The sequence below is a fragment of the Oryx dammah genome, unplaced genomic scaffold, assembly GCF_014754425.2.
Source record: "Oryx dammah isolate SB20612 unplaced genomic scaffold, SCBI_Odam_1.1 HiC_scaffold_23, whole genome shotgun sequence".
In the NCBI taxonomy this organism is placed as follows: domain Eukaryota; kingdom Metazoa; phylum Chordata; class Mammalia; order Artiodactyla; family Bovidae; genus Oryx; species Oryx dammah.
In genome coordinates, this window is record NW_024070207.1 from 62,193,601 (window position 1) to 62,217,577 (window position 23,977).

General features: G+C 35.3%; 1 protein-coding gene across 3 annotated transcripts in view; it reads left to right on the forward strand.

Moving 5' to 3' along the window:
• Positions 1–23,977, forward strand: part of RPS6KA6 (ribosomal protein S6 kinase A6) — a 177,159-nt gene that overhangs the window by 114,820 nt on the left and 38,362 nt on the right. For all 3 annotated transcript variants that reach the window (XM_040265626.1, XM_040265628.1, XM_040265627.1), the window contains 8 exons: positions 8,396–8,498; positions 9,243–9,373; positions 9,806–9,928; positions 10,454–10,543; positions 11,660–11,818; positions 14,118–14,279; positions 19,677–19,753; positions 22,100–22,217. In XM_040265626.1, coding sequence (XP_040121560.1) covers positions 8,396–8,498; positions 9,243–9,373; positions 9,806–9,928; positions 10,454–10,543; positions 11,660–11,818; positions 14,118–14,279; positions 19,677–19,753; positions 22,100–22,217 — 963 coding nt within the window. The remainder of the gene's footprint in view (positions 1–8,395; positions 8,499–9,242; positions 9,374–9,805; positions 9,929–10,453; positions 10,544–11,659; positions 11,819–14,117; positions 14,280–19,676; positions 19,754–22,099; positions 22,218–23,977) is intronic.

The window sequence follows — 23,977 nt, forward strand, 5'->3', positions numbered from 1 at the left end:
GCTCTAAAGCATGTGGGATCTTCCCAGAGCAGAGTTCCAACCTATGTCTTCTGCATTGGCAGGCAAATTCTTTACCACTGAGCCATGAGGGAAACTTGAGTTTATTTTTTTTTTTTGTATGGTCTTAGGCAATGTTCTAATTTCATTTGTTTATAGGTAACTGTCCAGTTGCCCTCACACCACGATTTTTGCTGATGTTGTTTTTTGTTCGATTGTAATTTTAGATTTGAAAATTGGGAGGGGAGTTTGGGAGAGAATGGATACATGTATATGTATGTCTGAGTCCCTTTGCAGTCCACCTGAAACTGTCACAAGGGTGATAATCAGCTATGCTGCTGTAAAAAATAAAAAGTTTAAATAAAATGTAAAAGGGAGAATCCTATCTTCACACCACGTATTGGAGAGACTGCCTTTACTCCTTTGCCGCCTTTGTCACAGATTAGGTGACCATAGGTTCAGTTCAGTTGCTCAGTCGTGTCCAACTCTTTGCGACCCCATGAATCGCAGCACGCCAGACCTCCCTGTCCGTCAGCAACTCCCGGACTTCACCCAAACTCACGTCCATCGAGTTGGTGATGGCATCCAGCCATCTCGTCCTCTGTTGTCCCCTTCTCCTCCTGCCCCCAATCCCTCCCAGCATCAGAGTCTTTTCCAATGAGTCAACTCTTCACATGATGTGGCCAAAGTACTGGAGTTTCAGCTTCACCATCATTCCCTCCAAAGAATACCCAGGGCTGATCTCCTTGAGAATGGACTGGTTGGATCTCCTTGCAGTCCAAGGGACTCTCAAGAGTCTTCTCCAACACCACAGTTCAAAAGCATCAATTCTTCGGTGCTCAGCTTTCTTCACAGTCCAACTCTTGCATCCATACATGACCACTGGAAAAGCCATAGCCTTGACTAGACGGACCTTTGTTGGCAAATTAATGTCTCTGCTTTTGAATATGCTATCTAGGTTGGTCATAATGTTCCTTCCAAGGAGTAAGTGTCTTTTAATTTCATGGCTGCAGTCACCATCTGCAGTGATTTTGGAGCCCCAAAAAATAAAGTCTGACACTGTTTCCACTGTTTCCCCATCTATTTGCCATGAAGTGATGGGACCAGATGCCGTGATCTTTGTTTTCTGAATGTTGAGCTTTAAGCCAACTTTTTCACTCTCCTCCTTCATTTTCATCAAAGGCATTTTAGTTCCTCTTCACTTTCTGTCATAAGGGTGGTGTCATCTGTATATCTGAGGTTATTGATACTTCTCCCGGCAATCTTGATTCCAGCTTGTGCTTCCTCCAGCCCAGCATTTCTCATGATGTACTCTAGGTTCATGCATTTATTTCTGCTCTTTCTATCCTATTCCTTTCATGTATATTTCCAGTTTTATGCCATTATCATACTGTCTTGAACTGTAGCTTCGTAGTGTAGTTTCAAGTCAGGAAGCCTGATTCTTCCAACTTCAGTTTTCTTTCTCAAGTTTGCTATGGCTATTTGGAGTCTTTTGGTTTCCATCAGTCAGTTGCCTCACTCATTCATGTCCAACTATTTCTGACCCCATGGAATGCAGCACGCCAGTCTTCCCTGTCCATCCCCAATTCCCAACGCTTGCTCAAATTCATGTCCATCAAGTCGGAGATGCCATCCAATGATCTCATCCTTTGTTGACCCCTTCTCAGCCTACCTTCAATCTTTCCCAGCATCAGGGTCTTTTCCAATGAGTCAGTTCTTTGCATCAGGTGGCCAAAGCATTGGAGTTTCAGCTTAAGCATCAGTCCTTCCAATGAATATTCAGGACAGATTTCCTTTAGGATGGACTGGTTTGGTCTCCTTGAAACCCCAGGGACTCTCAAGGGACTTCTTCAACACCACAGTTCAAAAGAATCAAGTCTTCAGCACTCAGCTTTCTTTATCATCCAACTCTCAAATCTACACATGACTACTGGAAAAACCATAGCTTTGACTAGATGGACCTTTGTCTGCAAAGTAATGTCCCTGCTTTTTAATATGCTGTCTAGGTTAGTCATATCTTTTCTTCCAAGGAGCAAGTGTCTTTTTATTTCATGGGCACAGCCATAATCTGCAGTGATTTTGGAGCCCCCAAAATATAAAGTCTGTCACTATTTCAACTTTTTCACTCTCCTCTATCATCAAGAGGCTCTTTAGTTCTACTTTGGTTTCTGTCATAAGGGTGGTGTCATCTGTGTATCTGAGGTTATTGATACTTCTCCTAGCAGTCTTGATACCAGTGTGTGCTTCATCCAGCCTGGCATTACACATGATATACTCTTCATATAAGTTAAATAAGCAGGGTGAAAATATACAACCTTGATGATTTGGATGTATTCCTTTCCTAATTTGTTTTTCCATGTCCAGTTCTAACTGTTGCTTCCTAATATACAACCTTTCCTGATTTAGATGTATTCCTTTCTTGATTTGTTTTTCTATGTCCAGTTCTAACTGTTGCTTCCTAATATACAACCTTTGCTGATTTGGGTGTATTCCTTTCCTGATTTGTTTTCCCATGTCCAGTTCTAACTGTTTTTCCATGTCCAGTTCTAACTGTTGCTTCCTAACCTGCATACACATTTCTCAGGAGGCAGTTCAGGTTGTCAGGTATTCCCATCTCTTTCAGAATTTTCCACAGTTTGTTGTAATCCACACAGTCAAAGGCTTTTGTATAGTCAGTAAAGCAGAAGTCGATGTTTTTCTGCAACTCTCTTGGTTTTTTGATGATCCAACTGATTTTGGCAATTTGATCTCTGGTTCCTCTGCCTTTTCTACATCCAGCTTGAACATCTGGAAGTTCATGGTTCACATACTGTTGAAGGCTGGTTTGGAGCATTTTGAGCATTACTGTGCTAGTGTGTGAGATCAGAGAGGGCAGACACACTGAAACCATACTCACAGAAAACTAGTCAATCTAATCACACTAGGACCACAGCCTTGTCTAACTCAATGAAACTAAGCCATGCCCATGGGGCAACCCAAGACAGGCGGGTCATCGTGGAGAGGTCTGACAGAATGTGGCCCACTGGAGAAGGGAATGGCAAACCACTTCAGTATGCTTGCCTTGAGAACCTGATGAACAGTATGAAAAGCCAAAATGATAGGATACTGAAAGAGGAACTCCCCAGGTCAGTAGGTGCCCAATATGCTACTGGAGATCAGTGGAGAAATAACTCCAGAAAGAATGAACGGGTGGGGCCAAAGCAAAAATAATACCCAGCTGTGGATGTGACTGGTGATAGAAGCAAGGTCTGATGCTGTAAAGAGCAATATTGCATAGGAACCTGGAATGTCAGGTCCATGAATCAAGGCAAATTGGAAGTGGTCAAACAAGAGATGGCAAGAGTGAACATTGACATTCTAGGAATCAGCGAACTAACATGGACTGGAATGGCTGGATTTAACTCAGATGACCATTATATCTACTACTGTGGGCAGGAATTCCCTCAGAAGAAATGGAGTAGCCATCATGGTCAACAAAAGAGTCCGAAATGCAGTACTTGGATACAATCTTAAAAACGACAGAATGATCTCTGTTCGTTTCCAAGGCAAACCATTCAATATCACACTAATCCAAGTCTGTGTCCCACCAGTAATGCTGAAGAAGCTGAAGTTTAATGGTTCTATGAAAACCTACAAGACCTTTTAGAACTAACACCCAAAAAAGATGTCCTTTCATTATAGGGGACTAGAATGCAAAAGTAGGAAGTCAAGAAACACCTGGAGTGACAGGCAAATTTGGCCTTGGAATGCGGAATGAAGCAGGGCAAAGACTAATAGAGTTTTGCCAAGAAAATGCACTGGTCATAGCAAACACCCTCTTCCAACAATGCAAGATAAGACTCTACACATGGACATCACCAGATGGTCAACCCCGAAATCAGATTGCTTATATTCTTTGCAGCCAAAGATGGAGAAGCTCTATACAGTCAACAAAAACAATACCAGGAGCTGACTGTGGCTCAGATCATGAACTCCTTATTACCAAATTCAGACATAAATTGAAGAAAGTAGGGAAACCCGCTAGACCATTCAGGTATGACCTAAATCAAATCCTTTATTATACAATGGAAGTGAGAAATAGATTTGAGGGCCTAGATCTGATAGATAGAGTGCCTAATGAACTATGGAATGAGGTTCATGACATTGTACAGAAGACAGGGATCAAGACCATCCCCATGGAAAAGAAATGCAGAAAAGCAAAATGGCTGTCTTGGGAGGCCTTGCAGATACCTGTGAAAAGAAGAGAGGCAAAAAGCAAAGGAGAAAGGGAAAGATATAAGCATCTGAATGCAGAGTTCAAAAGAATAGCAAGAAGAGATAAGAAAGCCTTCTTCGGCGATCAATGCAAAGAAATAGAGGAAAACAACAGAATGGGAAAGACTAGAGATGTCTTCAAGAAAATTAGAGATACCAAGGGAATTTTTCATGCAAAGATGGGCTCGATAAAGGACAGACATGGTATGGACCTAACAGAAGCAGAAGATATTAAGAAGGGGTGGCAAGAATACACAGAAGAACTGTACAAAAAAGATCTTCATGATGCAGATAATCACGATGGTGTGATCACTCACCTAGAGCCAGACATCGTGGAATGTGAAGTCAAATGGGCCTTAGGAAGCATCACTATGAACAAAGCTAGTGGAGGTGATGGCATTCCAGTTGAGCTATTTCAAATCCTGAAAGATGATGCTGTGAAAGTGCTGCACTCAATATGCCAGCAAATTTGGAAAACTCAGCAGTGGCCACAGGACTGGAAAAGGTCAGTTTTCATCCCAATCCCAAAGAAAGGCAATGCCAAAGAATGCTCAAACTACTGCACAATTGCACTCATCTCACATGCTAGTAAAGTAATGCTCAAAATTCTCCAAGCCAGGCTTCAGCAATACATGAACCGTGAACTTCCAGATGTTCAAGGTGGTTTTAGAAAAGGCAGAGGAAGCAAAGATCAAATTGCCAACATCCTCTGGATCATGGAAAAAGCAAGAGAGTTCCAGAAAAACATCTCTTTCTGCTTTATTGACTATGCCAAAGCCTTTGACGGTGTAGATCACAATAAACTGTGGAAAATTCTGAAAGATATGAGAATACCAGACCACCTGACATGCCTCTTGAGAAATCTGTATGCAAGTCAGGAAGCAACAGTAAGAACTGGACATGGAACAACAGACTGGTTCCAAATTGGAAAAGGAGGACATCAAGGCTGTATATTGTCACCCTGCTTATTTAACTTATATGCAGAGTACATCATGAGAAACCCTGGAATGGAAGAAACACAAGCTGAAATCAAGATTGCTGGCAGAAATATCAATAACCTCAGATATGCAGATGACACCACTCTTATGACAGAAAATGAAGAGGAACTAAAAAGCCTCTTGATGAAAGTGAAAGTGGAGAGTGAAACTAAAAAGCCTCTTGATGAAAGTGAAAGTGGAGAGTGAAACTTTGGCTTAAAGCTCAACATTCAGAAAACAAAGATCATGGCATCCGGTCCCATCACTTCATGGGAAATAGATGGGGACACAGTGTCAGACTTTATTTTTGGGGGCTCCAAAATCACTGCAGATGTTGATTGCATTCATGAAATTAAAAGACACTTACTCCTTGGAAGAAAAGTTATGACCAACCTAGATAGCATATTCAAAAGCAGAGACATTACTTTCTCTACTAGGTTCGTCTAGTCAAGGATATGGTTTTTCCAGTGGTCATGTATGGATGTGAGAGTTGGACTGTGAAGAAGGCTGAGCACTGAAGAATTGATGCTTTTGAATTGTGGTGTTGGAGAAGACTCTTGAGAGTCCCTTGGACTGCAAGGAGATCCAACCAGTCCATTCTGAAGGAGAGCAGCCCTGGGATTTCTTTGGAAGGAATGATGCTAAAGCTGAAGCCCCAGTACTTTGGCCACCTCATGCGAAGTGTTGACTTATTGGAAAAGACTCTGATGCTGGGAGGGATTGGGGGCAGGAGGAGAAGGGGACGACAGAGGATGAGATGGCTGGAAGGCATCACTGACTCGATGGACATGAGTCTGAGTGAACTCTGGGAGTTGGTGATGGACAGGGAGGCCTGGCGTGGTTCAATTCATGGGGTTGCAAAGAGTCGGACACGACTAAGTGACTGAACTGAACTGAGATCAGTACAATATTGCGGTAGTTTCAACATTCTTTGGCCTTGACTTGACTTTCTTTGGGATTGGAACTAAAACTGACCTTTTCCTGTCCTGTGGCCACTGCTGAGTGTTCCAAATTTGCTGGCATATTGAGTGCTGCACTTTCACAGCATCATCTTTCAGGATTTGAAATAGCTCAACTGAAATTCCATCACTTCCACTAGCTTTGTTCATAGTGATGCTTCCTAATGCCCACTTTTTTCCAGGATGTCTTGCTCTAGGTAAGTGATCACACCATTGTTGTTATCTCTGTCATGAAGATCTTTTTTGTAGTTCTTTTGTGTATTCTTACCACATCTTCTTAATATCTTCTGCTTCTGTTAGGTCCATGCCATTTCTGTCCTTTATTGTGCCCATCCTTGGGTGAAGTGTTCCCTTCATATCACTGATTTTCTTGAAGAGATCTCTAATCTTTTCCCTTTTATTGTTTCCCTCTACTTCTTTGCATTGAACACTTAGGAAGGCTTTCTTATCTCTCCTTGCTGTTCTTTGGAACTCTGCTTTCAAATGGGTATATCTTTTGTTTTTTCCTTTGCTTTTTGCTTTTCTTCTTTTCTCATCTATTTGTAAGGCCTTCTCAGACCACCATTTTTCCTTTTTGCCTTTCTTTTTCTTGAGGATTGTGTTGATCACTGTTTCCTGTACAGTGTCATGAACCTCTGTCCATATTACTGTAGGCATTCTGTCTATATGATCTAATCCCTTGAATCACTTGTAACTTCCACTGTATAATCATAAGGGATTTTATTTAGGTCATACCTGAATGGTATAGTGGTTTTCCCTACTTTCTTCAATTTAAATCTGAATTTTGCCATAAGAAATTCACGACCTGGGCCACAGTCAGCTCCTGGTCTTTTTTTTTTTTTCTGACTGTATAATGCTTCTCCATATTTAGCTGCAAAGAATATTATCAATACTTGGTATTTATTTATTTCCATACAAATCAGAAAATATTTTGTTGTAATTCTGTGAAAAATGCCCTTGGTAGTTTGATAGGGATTGTATTGAATCTATAGATTATTTTGGGTAGTATATTTATTTTCACAATATTGATTTCTGCAATTCAAAAACATGATGTATATCTCCATCTATTTGCATCATTTGTTCATCAGCATCTTATAGTTTTCTGAGTACAGGTCTTTTTTCTCATTAGGTATTTTTATTCCTAGGTATTTTATTATTTTAGTTTCATTGGTAGGTAGTATTGTTTCCTTAATTTATCTTTCTGATCTTTTGTTTTTAATGTATAGCAGGAGATTTCTGTGCATTAATTTTGTATCATGCCACTTTACTAAATTCATTGATTAGTTCAAGTAGTTTTCTGGTGGCCTGTTTAAGATTTTCTGTGTGTAGTTTCATATCATCTGCAAACAGTGAAAATTGTACTTTTTCTTTGCCAATTTGGATTCCTTGATTTTCTTTCTGTGATTACCTTAGCTAGGACTTCAAAACTACATTGAATAAAAGTGATGAGATTGGACATCCTTGTCTTATTCCTTATCTTAGAGGAAATGCTTTCAGTGTTTCATCATTGAGAATGTTGTTTGCTATAGGTTTGTCATATATGGCCTCTAAATGAAAATTAGTTTACAGTAGTCTTCTATTTATTTTCCCTTACTGTGGGACTGTGAGCTTTTGAAAAACTATGCTTCCATAAAAAAGTAGACTTGCATATATTTTAAGCTATTTTATATGTCTTTCAAAAAACATAAGTTTTAGGAAGTTAGATTGTTAGACAAGTTTAAATTTTTGAATTCTTTTTACATGCATATTTTTTATGTGAAAGCAAGTTACTTCAGTTCGAATGCATACTTCTTGGGCATAGAGTAATTATTAATTTTAAAATCCTAGAATGTCATTAGTTATTTCTTCTTGGTAACATTGTGATACTCTTTATGATTATTTTACCAGTGAGAATCCAAGTCAGTTTTTGAAATCCAAAACTGAACAGTATTGTTCCTTGTGGATACAACCTAAACATGCTGCATTGTTGTATTGCTGCTGTGTTCCTTGGTCTCATTTGATTCTGTATATGATATCTCAAATTTAGATGATATACAGAATTTGGTTAACAGGGTAGAATTTAGAATTTGGTTTATAGGTATCTGAACCCTGTTGAAATTTCATTTAAGAAATTGTGAGTCTTCTGTTAAGGACTGTGAATATCATATTCTGCTTTAGTAGTTTTTCAAGTGTTAATAAGTTTTTGTATCATTCTGCCATTTCTTCTAGAAATTATATAAAAGAGAAATCCAGCCTCCTTTCAAACCTGCTTCTGGAAAACCAGATGATGCTTTTTGTTTTGATCCTGAATTTACTGCAAAAACACCTAAAGGTAATGCATGTTTATGTGTGAAAATCAGGGCTTTTATTCATTTAGATGGTAAAAAAAAATTAACTAGCTTCTTAGATTAAAAACGGAAAGAATTATGAGTTTGCAAAGGGTGGTTTGCCCCGTGTAGAAGTGTAGATCCTATTTAGCATTGCTTGGACACGTTTCAAGTAGAGGTTTTATATGGTTAATGTTCATTAGGGAAGCAGGGACTAGAGCAAAGGGTGAACATTTTCTATTTTAAAAATGTTTTTGACATGATAATGCATTAGAGAATGTGAGTAGGAAGTAAGATATGAGATATATCTCTCTAACTCTTATGGTTCAGAATTTAATGTGGTTTACTTTTATTGACATCTGTTTCATATATTCATTCCACAAATATTGAATACCTACTATGTAAATACTAAGCAGTGATGATGCAGAACTGAACTGAACAGACAAAAATCATAATCTACATGGAGCTTGCATACTAGTATTATTGTTGTTGTTCAGTCTCTCAGTCAGGTCTGATGCTGTGACCTCGTGGATTGCAGCATGCCAGGCTTCCCTGTCTTTCACCATCTCCTGGAGCTTTCTCAAACTCATGTCCATTGATTGGGAAACAGATAATATACAATAAATCAAATACATAATATAGTATGTCTGATGGTAACATTTAATGGTTTCCTTTATACTCAAAGAAATGTTGGCATTTCATATCATAAAACTGTTAATTCTAATTAAATTTAATTATTTGGACATTAGATTCTCCTGGTTTGCCAGCCAGTGCTAATGCTCATCAACTCTTCAAAGGATTCAGCTTTGTTGCAACTTCTATTGCAGAAGAATATAAAATCACTCCTATCACAAGTGCAAATGTGTTACCAATTGTTCAGGTAAATTACACATAGATTATTCAGATTAGGGATAATTATTTCTTCCCATTATTGCTGATTGATTTACAGTGATTTTTAACTTCTTCATTTATCTATGTATGATGAATTAAAGACCTTTCCATGTTTTGGGAAAAATGCAGACAGTAGTAGCTTTTAATTCCGTATTTATGTGATGTCTTTTGTCAAGAAAATGTAATGGGTGATACATTAGCTAGTTGATTTATCATATTGGCTTTGGCAATCTAGAAAGCCTTCAGAATCTGTATGCTCAGATCACCTAGAAACTGTGTAAGCCATTTATAAATACTGATAAAATTTCTCTAGACTTACTCTTGATTTTTTAAAGATTTAAGACGAACATATACTTAGGAGAAAAGACAAAAAATGTGAAACCATATTGTTGTTTTGTATTTTACTTTTTAACAAAAACAGGTAAATGGAAATGCTGCACAGTTTGGTGAAGTGTATGAATTGAAAGAGGATATTGGTGTTGGCTCCTATTCTGTTTGTAAGCGATGCATACACACCACTACCAACATGGAATTTGCAGTGAAGGTATTGTCTCTGAGGCTAACATTTTTTTTTGTTGTTGTTTAATGTGTGTAAGTTAAATTGCCAACTGACAGTTTTTCAGTGGAGCAAATAGAGAAAGCAAAGATAAAATGATGAAGTAAAACTCTTGACTTAATAATTTCATTTTGAATTTCTTACCAAGACTTTATTTTGTTCAGTAAAAAAGATGTTATTTTGGAGAAGCAATATGTTTTTTGAATGTCTTGCTTTTGAGTAATTTTATTGTCACATAGTATGCTAAGATTGAGCAATTGGGACAATTACTGTCATATTTTGATCAAATTATCAGTTGGTATATTTTCAGTTAGATGGAATATAATGTTGAGGAAAGTACTATGTTGTTTTTTATTAAGTTTCAGTTATAGGAAATTTTTAAATATTAAATAATATGAGGTAAGCATCACTCTTGAGTTTTATTATTTGCTTGAAAATACAACCAAATTGAAATCATGTCATTCATTTTTAGACAAAGAAAATAATTTTCCTCTGATTTTTCTTGTTTCTTAGATCATTGACAAAATTAAGAGAGACCCTTCAGAAGAAATTGAAATTTTAATGCGCTATGGACAACACCCCAACATTATCACTTTAAAGGATGTAGGTATTTAAAAATCTATGTATCTGCTAAGCTAATGAAGTTATGACTTTGAACTTTCCATATCCATGGTATGTTTACTTTCATGCCATAAAATATTAAGACTCTTAAATTTGCCACTTCAATTCTTTTATCCCTATGATTCTGCACTCTTACCCTCCTTGTAGAATATCAGAAAGGAACTATGATGGTTAGCAAATGAGTGTCCTGATTACTTGAATATATTCTAACTGGTTAACTAGTTGACAACATCACCAGCAGCATTTATTATTCTCTAGTAATACAAATATACAAGATAGAAGAGATAACGAATCTGCCAAATTCTAGGAGACTTTATTTCTTTGATTGTACAGCAGTTGACTGTAGCACTGTGGATTCAGCAGTTGACTGTAGCACTGTGGATTGTTGCTTGGGTGAAATATTATTCTGTAGTTTTTTTTAAAGTGAACTCATATTAATAGATGTTACTGAATGCTGACAAACCATCTCCTTGATCAGTTTTTTTCTGATAATATGATATACATTTTGATTTATAATCCTTAAATAGTACTTTATACATATACATAAATATATGCTATGTGTGTATATAGATAGATATATGTCTACATGTATGTGTTTATATGTGTAGATGTAAATATCATGTGCTTTGAGTAAAAGGGTATACATGTTTATTTGTTCTCCTATATACATTTGAATTCAACAAATATTTAAGTTGCCAGGTCAGATAGTAGAATGTGAGGAGGATATTAAAAAACAACATATTTACTGCCAAAAGGAAGCTTACTATTATTAAGGAAGGAAAAAGTGGCTATAATACAGTCAGAAATGTCATAGGTGCTGTTTGAGAGTCACAGAGTTGTATTTTTCCACTTATACTCCTTGATGAAGTATAACAGATATCTTCAAAAGTTAATAAAATTATATGTTTCACATGGTCTCACAGAATGGTGTTGAGTCTGTTTAGCCAGTTTAATCTTCAGTAGGGTCTGTACTATATTAATACTAAAGGAATAGTGTATTTTTAATAGTAGAGGTTCATTCGAAAATCAAAGTAAATATAATTGAAAACTTTTCAGAATTATAAACAATAACATTTTAAAAATATGTTCTTTTTTTAGGTTTATGATGATGGTAGATATGTTTACCTTGTTACGGATTTGATGAAAGGAGGAGAGCTACTTGACCGTATTCTCAAACAGAAATGTTTTTCAGAACGGGAAGCTAGTGATGTACTGTTTATAATAACTAAGACAGTTGACTATCTTCATTGTCAAGGAGTAAGTTGTAGTTATATTCTTCCTTTTAATTCTGGGACTTATATCTTCATAAAATTTTATATAGAAGATGATACCTAAAATGAATTACTTTTTCTATCACATATTTTTATATGGAATAGCCTAATAAAATTCACTATGTAGTGAAGGTTATAAGTTTAGGAAATTGGGTAATACCTTATTATAAATTTTCTTCTCTCTACCTGTTAGTACCAATTTAATAGCATGTTAATTTTAAAGTGGTTTGAATTATATAAATATCTAACCTTGACTTTTAATTTATTAAACCTCATCAGACTTGAAAGTGAAACACAGACTAATTAGCAAATTATACTATGCCTATCACATAAAGTTCTGGCAGAACTGTTTGATTGTTAGCAATCCCTTCCCCAATACAGTAAGAATTTTTGATTCTAAACACTTGAAGTATACATTAAAATTTCTATTGAAAGAGCAGATCTGTTATTTTGTTTCCTATCTCTTCATAAAACAAATTAATTGGATTACCAAAAAAGGTCACTTCTATTATATATATAGCTACACAAGGAAACAAAGTCACAAAGAATTTAGAATTTTAAGTTTGAATCAGTTGTATTAGTGGACACATACCCACTTAAGTATAAACTAAAAAAAATGAGCAACTCAGAATTGGCTTAGTGAACATTCTACATGGGCGAGTATTCATTTTTCACTATGGTTTTATAGAGTATATTTTCAGCACTTTGAAATATAAATTGTATGATAGTTCTATAATTAATTATTTGATTGTTTTTATCAACATTCTCTAAAATAAAGGATGGCCATAATTTTCAAGAAGAAAATGATAAGCATCTTTTATTTTAGAAATAAATTAATGCATCAATTAAATAAATTAATGACAGACATTTATTGAGCATTTCTACATGCCGGACAATGTAAAAGGTGTTGCAGATTCAACCATGAGTTTAAGTCTTGATCCTTGTCTCAAAAGAGCTTGTAATGTAGTAAACAGCTGATTAAATATAGGATTAAATGAAATGAAGTGGATAGTATCAGTAGAAAAATCACCACGTGAAGAATTTTGGAATATTTTATGTATGTCTAGCATTTTATTTAGCTCTTATTGTTTCTATTTTTTCTGCTCACTTCATGCATTGAAAGCATGTTTTGTTTTACTTTATTGAAGATAGTTATAATAGTGACTTTATTTTTTAAATTTTTAGTATTTAGTCTTCTCAATTTTGAACAATACATTTTGTTGAGCTATAACTGACATATAACATTATGTGACTTTAAGATATACATGTTGATTTGAGACATGTATATACTAAAATATGATTACCATCATAGCATTAGCTAGCATATCTATCATATCACGTATAATAATAGGCACTTTAAGACACTTGCTGTTAAGCCTAACATGGTTTATCTTGGAGTTGGAATAGATGTTCTTTTTTCTTGAAACTCTGTCCTTTTTTTAGAAGAGTGTGCTTCATGATCAGAAAATTTTGAATTGTGTACTGCACATTTGAATTTTAACTTGTGGAGATTTGTTATATTCTGTTATTTTTTTTCTCCAATGATTATTTTAGTTTTCTTTTGTTTTCAGTGGGTGATTTTCTTAAGGTTTGCACTGAAAGCTCTGCTCTTTCAGCAGCAGCTGCAGTTTCTGTTTGTATCTTTTGTCATTTGAGCTTCCTTTACACATTTTTTATTCAAGGGTCCATTTTGGCTCTTTAGTTTACTGTATTCCTCCACTCAGCATTCATGGTTTCCCAGCATTTCTTTTCTGGTGCTCCAGGCCAGAAAGATCATGGGCTTTTCTGCATTCCTTCACTACCACTGTGTGCCATAGGAACTGTACATAGCTTTCTGCTAAAAGCCACAGATATGGGAACCTACTCATGCAACTCCCTCCTTCAAAGAGCCAAGTATGTACTCCCTACCAGAATCTTATCTCCTTTTGCTCATTCTCCAATATCTTCAAGGTAGTTTATTTTTTTTCTTTTAACTCAGGTTTCATATTTGGTTACCATAGTGAGGAGGTTTGAATAGAGTCTTAGTTCATTATGTCTACAAGTGGAATTGAGAATTCAGCTTTGAGATTGAAAATGATTAAAAAAACTAGTGGCCTGATAAAAACTGGCACATCTATCTGATAGGGATAATTCACCTATATACTTCAGGTTGTCAAGGCTATCAAGGTTGGAGAAAGTGTCATTTTCAAAATTTCATGATTGAGACAGTTTCTTTTCCTGGAAATATATTAACTTATAATAGTTAGCTATAGAAATGTCATCCTTTTTTTTTTTTAATGTTCAAGGTTGTTCATCGTGATCTTAAACCTAGTAATATTTTATACATGGATGAATCAGCCAATGCAGACTCCATTAGGATCTGTGATTTTGGGTTTGCAAAACAACTTCGAGGAGAAAATGGACTTCTGTTAACTCCATGCTATACTGCAAACTTTGTAGCACCTGAGGTATTCTTTAAAACTTCATTATTTGCCTTTTATTCTTTTCCTTTAGTTGACTGCATTTGGTGTCTTATATGTCAGCTTTATGATAGATAGTAAAAGCCAAGTGATCTTGTCCTTTGTGTTAGTCACTCAGTCGTGTCCAACTCTGTGACCCCATGTACTGTAGCCCGCTAGGCTCCTCTGTCCATGGAATTCTGCAGGCAGAATACTGGAGTGGGATGCCGTTTTCTCCTCCAAGGAATCTTCACAACCCAGGGATCTAACCCAAGTCTCCTGCTTGCAGGCAGCTTCTTTACTGTCTGAGCCACCAGAGAAGCCCTTTCCCAACTATAAAGCTCTTTAAATCATTGAATTCTGATAATGCCCAATATAAATATTTAGACTAATAACTAGCATCTGCAACCAACCTGAATATAATAATCATATTGTTCTATTCTGTTGGGTTTTATAATGGTTTCAGAATCATACCATTTTAGAACTGGTCAGAGAGTAGAGGTAACTCTACCTTCAACATATTAAATATTCTAAATGAGGACACTGAGACTCAAAGTACTTAAATGATTTTTTCAAGACCCAGCATTCACAAAGTCAGGATAGGTTTTCAGATATTTTGGTTTGTGCTGAACATGAGATGGTTTATATTGTTTAGAATTATACATAACATGGGCAGTGCCATCCCTGATTGTCTGTAAGATCTTCTAATTCGTGAAGAAAACAGCTTTACAGGGATATTTATAAAAAGGGGGGTTTTTCTTGGCAGATAACATTCATATGTAGATCTTAAAGAATAGAGTCCAGAAAGATGATGCTGAGGAAGTCAAGGGGTGCATGTTTAACATTTGGCAAGCTCCAGCAGTCTTGTCAGTTCTGATAATGGGGATGGAAGCTTTGATGGTAACAGTACCCACTGCAGTAAAAGTATGATTGATTAAAAAATGAATCAGGGATGGCATTGGTTATATAGATTCTTTATAAGTTTTGCTCATAAAAGTCAAGAATTATTCCTAAATGTTACAAACAATGCTCACTCATGAATTATCATATGTTTAACATAAATCCAAGTACACAGATATCCTCAGATTTGAAAAATAGAGTTTATCAAGTCAGAGGAAGAATAAAATAATTTGAGGATGAATTCTTATCTCATGTACATATTTTTATTTATTTTACACTAAATACTAGCTCTTCTGGAAAATATTGCACATCAGATATAAAATATTTTTATACTTTTTATATTTCTATAAAAATATAAACATATTTCTTATATTTAAATATCAATAAGTCTGTATTTAATGTAGCTATTAGAAAAATAATTTTCTAGTGTTGAAAATGAAAATGTAGAAAGTGGGAAAGTAACTTTCTTATAATGAGAAATCCCCATGTTAAAATTTATTTAATCTTCCTTTAAGATGTTAATGTTGAGGAAGAAATATAACACCTGCTTTTAGGGTTTTAATGATAAGATTTGCCCTATAAGAAATTATGTATGTGTCCAGAGGATGTGCTTTAATCTACGTTTTAAGTATATTCATAGAAAATTGATATGGATGCATGATCCAAGAAGGGGTTATTGTAAGGCCCTCAGGTGTAAGGGATATAACTCAGACATTAAAAAAATTAGCTTTTCTAGGACATTTTAATATTTTTATAGAATAGAAATATAGACTATTGAGGATAAGGCTCTTCTATAAGATATAGAGCATATAGTCATAAATGTTATAGAATATTTATGCAGTAGACACAACAGTAGAGTATAGAATAACCATTTTAATAGCTGATGTTTTTAATATTCACTTAATCTTGTGGACCTAGATTCCTTGGTATAATGGGTACTTTTCCCTGGAAAAGGTTAAGAGTGAATGTGTCCCAAATAAAGATCTTAAAACAGACAGTAAAATGAAAAATATACATGTCTATGTTTAGATTAATGGTTAGATAAACATTTTCAAGTGAGTGCAAGTCTGCAGAGTAGGATATAGCTCACTGATGTTTTTTATCCTAATAGACTTCCATTGTAGTTAGACACTTTCAGCATTGTAATAGTGAAGGTTTTCAGGCAGGCAAGTAGAGACCACTTCTCTGTAACTAATACCTTTAATGTCTGAAGTGCCTTTGGCTAGGATATTATTTGTATCTTCAAAATGCTTTAAAAAGTTTTATTATCAAGTCTGAGTTCTCTGCCAGCAATGAATGCATATTTATTAATGGTTATGAATAAAAAACAGAGGTTTGGGGTAAGATTTGTTTCTTAAATTTCAGACTCTTTCAAAAATTATTAGTGAATTGTATGAAATGTATTATCTTTTAAACTAGAATCAGAAAGATTCAAATGTCCATGTAGATATTTGAATAAATAATAGCATTTGTGCATGCGTGTGCAGTTTTTCAGTCATGTCCAACTCCTTGTGGACCCATGGACTGTAGCCAGACAGGCTCCATGGGATTTCCCATACAAGAATACTGGAGTGAGTTACTGTTTTATCCTCCAGGGGATCTTCCCGACTCAGGGATTGAACTTTTGTCTCCTGCACCTTCTGCATTGACAGGTAGATTCTTTACTACTGATCCATGTGAAGTTCAATAATAGCATTTATGAGAATATAAATTCATTATTTCATCACAGTGCATAAAAAGCCCTTACTTACTAAGAGAGAAACAAATTAGTAGTACAATTTCAGCTTAGTAAGAAACAATTTATTCCTTTTTTGATATGCATCAATTTAGTTACCTTCTAAGACTTACTTACTTAATAGATGTACTTTTCTATTATGTCTACTTCACAAAAATTAGTATATCTCAAAAATATTTTGTTCTTTTTTAAAAAGCAAATCTATCTTATTATTCAACCAATATTTAATGCCTACTAAGGTCTAAGAATAATCCTGAACTTAAAGAATTTACCATACATTGGATGGATGCTGTGCCTGTAACTCTTTTACATAAGTAAATGTGAGGGACTTCACTGGTGGTTCAGTGGTTAAGGCTCCATGCTTCCTAATGCAGGGGGCATGGTCAGGGAATTAGAGATCCCTCATGCTGCAACCAAAAGCCTGCCTGCTGCAATGAAGATCCCACATGCTGCAACCAAGACCCAACACAGCCAAAAAAAAAAGTCAACGTGAAATTACTCTGCCTTGCTCTGGCTTTGGGCTTTCATGTATTTTGCTCCAAATATGAATTAATTTGAACTTTAGAGCAAAGGGAATGAGAATCTCTGTTACATTTTGCTGATTTGGGAAGCCAAATGAGAGAGAAGGTAACGTCATTAACTACTTTAATTCTGACTTCCATCTTCTTTGTATTTAACTTTATGCAAATAAGAAGGTGTGAAACATGTTACTTTTTACACGGTACTCTTTCATTCTTGGGCTTCCCAGGTGGCTCTAGTGGTAAAGAACCCGCCTGCCAACGCCAAAGGCATGAGAGATCTGGATTCGATCCCTGGGTTAGGAAGGTCCCCTGAAGAAGGGCATGGCAACGCACTCCAGTATTCTTGCCTGGATAATCTAGTGGACAGAGGAGCCTGGCGGGCTATGGTCCATAAGGCTGCACAGAGTTGGACAAGACTGAAGCAACTTAGCACTTTCATTCATTCCGCCACAATGTCTTGTTTCTTTTATGGCTGTATATTCTTATTATTATAGGACTTTGAGACCTGCTCTAGAACAAGAGTAGGCTACCTCTTCTTTACTCAGACAAACTGGGTTTGTGTGTGGTAAAACTGAAACAGGTTTTTCATGGTTGGCCCTAATTACATTAAGCAATATGACACCTCCAGTGCCTTTCGTCTCATTAACTTGGAAGGTTATGGGAGTATGCAATACCTATTGCTGACTCACTGTTTAAACCTTGCCTGTAAAACAAGTTCCTAAGCAGTCCCTCAGTCTTGGTTGTGCACTGGATCATCTGGGAACCTTTAAAAATACTGTCTTAAGGGAACCAGAGAAAACATGGTGATGCCCAGAACTGCGAGAAGTCATGAGAAAGGGAAAGATAGAAGGGGAATAAAGCAAAAGAGGTTTATGTTTCACTAGAGGATGCCAGGTTAGACTTATGATGTGAACTGTTTTAGCTCTACCTTATTCTTTTTAGGGCCTTTGTAGTCTCCACTTGTGTTATTTATATTAGCCAGTTATATAGGTATTTTGATAACCTCTTCAGCTTCTCAAGTTTGTACATATGTGTGTTCTTATATACTTTGACTATGGAAAAACCATTATAAATATAAATATATATTACAATAAATTTATATATTTATGAATTTATATTAAAATTTTAATCAAATAAACATTTAATAAAATGTATAAATTTAATTTATATATAAAATTTAATATATAAATTTTATAAATTTATAATTTATAAATATTTATATGTATAATATATACATTATAATACATATCTACCTTGGATTTTAAGGTAGATATTTACTATTCATGTTTGGCCATTTTCATAGCCAAGTATTAATATGTTTAGACTTTTATAAATGAAATATCCATTCTGGTGATTATGCAGTCCCCAGTATTAATGCATTAATAATGTTTCTATTTTGTTTCTATTTACAAAGGCTTTATCAGTGGGCTTGTTTTTCTAAATTTAATAAAAAGAGCTCATTTCACCTCAGACTAGCTATTAAATTCACAGGGAAAATTCACATGAATATATAATGAATGTTATTTATTGAAGATATTTATTTAACGCTAGCCTCAAGAGAAAAAAGAGCTACCTAAATTATGATATCAAAAATTAATGAAACCATTCAGAATTTATCAAATGTGTGTTTCTGATCCAGAAATATACTAATTTTTAAAGACATGAATCTTTTTTGTAAAATATAAATTCATCTTGCTTTCATAAGATTATATATGATCTTACCATCTCCTGTGCAGTAGAGAAGCAATTATCATAGATGTTAAAGGCACAGGCTCTAGAGTAATTGCTCCACCACTCATTAGGTTTGTGACATCATGCAAATTGCTTAACATTTGCCCCAGTTTTCTCATCTGCAAAATGGAAATAATATCTATCTTATAGAGTCAGTGTCAGGGTTAAAATTCAATATTCTGTATAGAATATATGAAGCTCTCTGTACATGTTGTTTTAAATTTTGATATGTCTGATTTTCCTAAGAGGTGGAGTGAAAGTTCATTGAGATCAGGAACCATATCTTAAAAAAGGATTTTTTTGTATCATTCATATTGCTTAATCACCTTATTAATAGTTATTTATTGGATGTTTGTTAGTTGCAGAAAACTTTGCCTTTAAGTTAATTTTGAAAAGATTAAAATGAGCTAAGTTTTTAAATTGTGAGCACTGTGAGATTATTAGAAACACAACATTTTTTTAGATGACTAAACTGAGTTATACTGAGTAGTACCAGATAATGAGTATTTCCTTTCTCAGGTTCTTATGCAACAAGGCTATGATGCTGCTTGTGATATTTGGAGTCTGGGAGTCCTTTTTTATACAATGTTGGCTGGGTAAGGAATTTATATATTCAAATTAATTCACATCATTATTTTAATTTCACTTGTATATTTTCATCTAGAAAGAGGACAGATGAAAATTACCCCTAAGGAAAATGCTATCACTATTCTAAAATATTATATATTGTATACTTATAAAATTTAAAAAAAAAACATAAGGTGTTTAATGAGGCATTATTTAGACAAATAGTTAAAACATTGTTCAACTGGGACAAAAACTTCTAAAAATAAAGCATATATTCTTATTTTGATATTTTATGTTTAAGTGTGTTACACTTTCAAAATGTTTACCTTAGCATAAAATCATTTAACAGTTCAGCAGATGCTTACCCACTGCACTTGCTGATGTTATTTTTTTTTAAGCACTTGCATTTTGGTTCTCTTAGCAGTAGAGATTCAGTGTGATTAAGCTTTATAACAAACCTACACAAAATAGTAACAGAATATTAAAATACAGAAACACATGCAGATGTGTTAAAAGAATAAAGAAATACTAAAAAATGTAGCCATTGGATTATGTTGAATATTGTTAGTTTATAAATAATACAAGTGCTATTTTATTCTTAATAACAAGTAGCACTTTTATTTAGAAGTAAACATTTATAACTGTAGATAAAGGCTAGGTTTAGCAAAGTATAATGCATAAAATAGAATTTGAAGAATTTTAACGTAATCAAAATGTCCTTAGGTATAACTTTTTTAAAAAGGCTGTGCTGATGTGCTCGGTTGTGGTCGACTCTTTGAGACCCTTTGGACTTTAGCCCACTAGGCTCCTCGGTGCATGGAGTTTTCCAGGCAAGAATATGGAAGTGGGTTGCCATTTCCTTCTCCAGTTTTAAAAAGGCATTTAGTATAATTAAATATAAAGATTGAGGGCAGGAGGAGAAGGGAATGACAGAGGATTAGATGGTTGGATGGCATCACCAACTCGATGCACATGAGTTTGGGTGAAATCTGGGAGTTGGTGATGAGCAGGGAGGCGTGGCGTGCTGTGGTACATGGGGTCACAAGGAGTCAGACAGAACTGAGTGACTGAACTGAACTGAACTGAACTGATAATTAAATATGCTTGCCATAGCAGGAGATTTATAAGGATAAGTTATGAAAATAGTGACTCCAAGTTATTTATTGCATTGATCATAATCACATATGTCAGTATATTCCATGTACTTTTAAATATGTACAAAATACTTAGTCATAGACCACTGCTACTGCTGCTGAGTCACTTCAGTCATGTCCAACTTTCTGCGACCCCATAGACGGCAGCCCACCAGGCTCCCCCATCCCTGGGATTCTCCAGGCAAGAATACTGGAGTGGGTTGCCATTTCCTTCTCCAATGCATGAAAGTGAAAAGTGAAAGTGAAGTCGCTCAGTCGTGTCTGACTCTATCGACCCCATGGACTGCAGCCTACCAGGCTCCTCCATCCATGGGATTTTCCAGGCAAAAGTACTGTAGTGGGGTGCCATTGCCTTCTCCGGTCATAGACCACAGGAAGTGCTAAAAGTTAAGAGTAGCTAATGTTTGCATGGGAACAGCAGTCAGCAGTATTGGTTTCAAACCATTGGATATCATTTCTAGATAGCTACTTCCAAATATTTACTTTATGACTAAACAAAGCATTTTGTGTGTATGTGATAGGTATGTGTGTTTAGTGTTATCTCAACTAGAGGGAGTTAACATATTAAGGCATCTTTCTCATACTTTTTAGCCATAAATCTTTCTATCCCCAAATCTGAATACCATTTTTAAAATGGTACAAAAGTGACCACTTTTTGTCATTCTGTAATAATTTTCTAAACCACTTTAACTTCAAACAATGTATTTGTTTTCCTATCTGTGACTGTTGATCCATGTCATTTTAATGGCTATAAAGGATTTTTCTGTTATATTGATATATTTAACCAGTTTTTCATAGACATTAGTTTAAAATACTTTGTTTTCACTGATAATATTGATAAATTTGAGCCTATTCAATAAATGTATAAAATTACCTTCTTCATAATAGGTATATTTAGGTTCCTAACTTATGCCTGTGAATTCAAAATTTGTGTTGATTTTCAGTATGTATTGTTACAAACAACTACCTTTATTTTACATTGATTCACAGATCAAAGGTTAAAAAAAAATAGATTGATGTAGGCAAGACTCATTTCATTATATAACTCATTAAGTTCATTGTTTGAAATGTAAAATTTTATAGGAACAGTAAAGGGAAATTTTAGGTGATATTCTTAATTTGCTACAGTAAATATGCTTGTAGTTCTATACTCATCATTTTCAATTAGATTTAATATGTATGTTAGGCCCTCATGTATATTTAAATCTTTTTTTTTGATAGCTACACTCCCTTTGCTAATGGGCCCAATGATACTCCTGAAGAGATATTGCTGCGTATAGGCAATGGAAAGTTCTCTTTGAGTGGTGGAAACTGGGACAGTATTTCAGATGGAGCAAAGGTATAAATTATAAATACGTTTTATTTTGTTGAACTGTTAATTGCCAAAATATTTTAAGTTTGTAGCCTAGTCTGCATTTTCAGAGTATCAGATGGTGTTTTATGTCAGTATTTGTTTTTTTTTTAATATAAATTTATTTAATTGGACGCTAATTACTTTACAATATTGTATTGCTTTTGCCATACATCAACATGAGTCCAACATGGGTGTACACATGTTCCCCATCCTGAACCCCCTTTCCACCTCCCTCCCCATATCATCCCTCTGGATCATTCTAGTGCACCAGCCCCAAGCATCCTGTATCCTGCATCGAATCTGGACTGGCGATTCATTTCACATATATTATACAGATTTCAATGCCATTCTCCCAAATCATCCCACCCTCACCCTCTCCCACAGAGTCCAAAAGACTGTTCTATACATCTGTGTCTCTTTTGCTGTCTTGCATACAGGGTTATCATTACCATCTTTCTAAATTCCATATATATGCATTAGTATACTGTATTGGTGTTTTTCTTTCTAGCTTGCTTCACTCTGTATAACAGGCTCCAGTTTCATCCACCTCATTAGAACTGATTCAAATGTATTCTTTTTAATGGGTGAGTAATATTCCATTATGTATATGTACCACAGCTTTCTTATCCATTCATCTGCTGATGGACATCTAGGTTGCTTCCATGTCCTGGCTATTATAAACAGTGCTGCGATGAACATTGGGGTACATGTGTCTCTTTCAATTCTGGTTTCCTCGGTGTGTATGCCCAGCAGTGGGGTTGCTAGGTCTTATGGCAGTTCTGTTTCCAGTTTTTTAAGGAATCTCCACACTGTTCTCCCTAGTGGCTGTACTAGTTTGCATTCCCGCCAACAGGGTAAGAGGGTTCCCTTTTTTCCATACCCTTTCCAGCATTTATTGCTTGTAGAATTTTGGATTGCAGCCATTCTGACTGGCGTGCAATGGTATCTCATTTTGGTTTTGATTTGCATCTCTCTGATAATGAGTGATGTTGAGCATCTTTTCATGTGTTTGTTAGCCATTTGTGTGTCTTCTTTGGAGAAATATCTGTTTAGTTCTTCAGCCCATTTTTGACTGGGTCATTTATTTTTCTGGAATTGAGCTGCAGGAGTTGTTTGTATATTTTTGAGATTAATTGTTAGTTGCTTCATTTGCTATTATTTCCTCCCATTCTGAAGGCTGTCTTTTCACCTTGCTGATAGTTTCCTTTGTTGTGCAGAAGCTTTTAATTTTAATTAGCTCTCATTTGTTTATTTTTACTTTTATTTCCAATATTCTGGGAATGGATCATAGAGGATCCTGCTGTGAGTTATGACAGAGAGTGTTTTGCCTATGTTCTCCTTTAGGAGTTTTATAGTTTCTAGTCTTAGATTTAGATCTTTAATCGATTTTGAGTTTACTTTTATGCATGGTGTTAGAAAGTGTTCTAGTTTCATTCTTTTACAAGTGGTTGACCAGTTTTCCCAGCACCACTTGTTAAAGAGATTGCCTTTTCTCCATTGTATATTCTTGCCTCCTTTGTCAAAGATAAGGTGTCCATAGGTGTGTGGATTTATCTCTTGGCTTTCTATTTTGTTTCATTGATCTACATTTCTGTTTTTGGGCCAGTGCAATACTGTCTTGATGACTGTGGCTTTGTAGTAGAGCCTTAAGTCAGGCAGGTTGATTCCTCCAGTTCCATTCTTCTTTCTCAAGATTGCTTTCGCTATTCGAGGTTTATTGTATTTCCATAGAAATTGTGAAATTA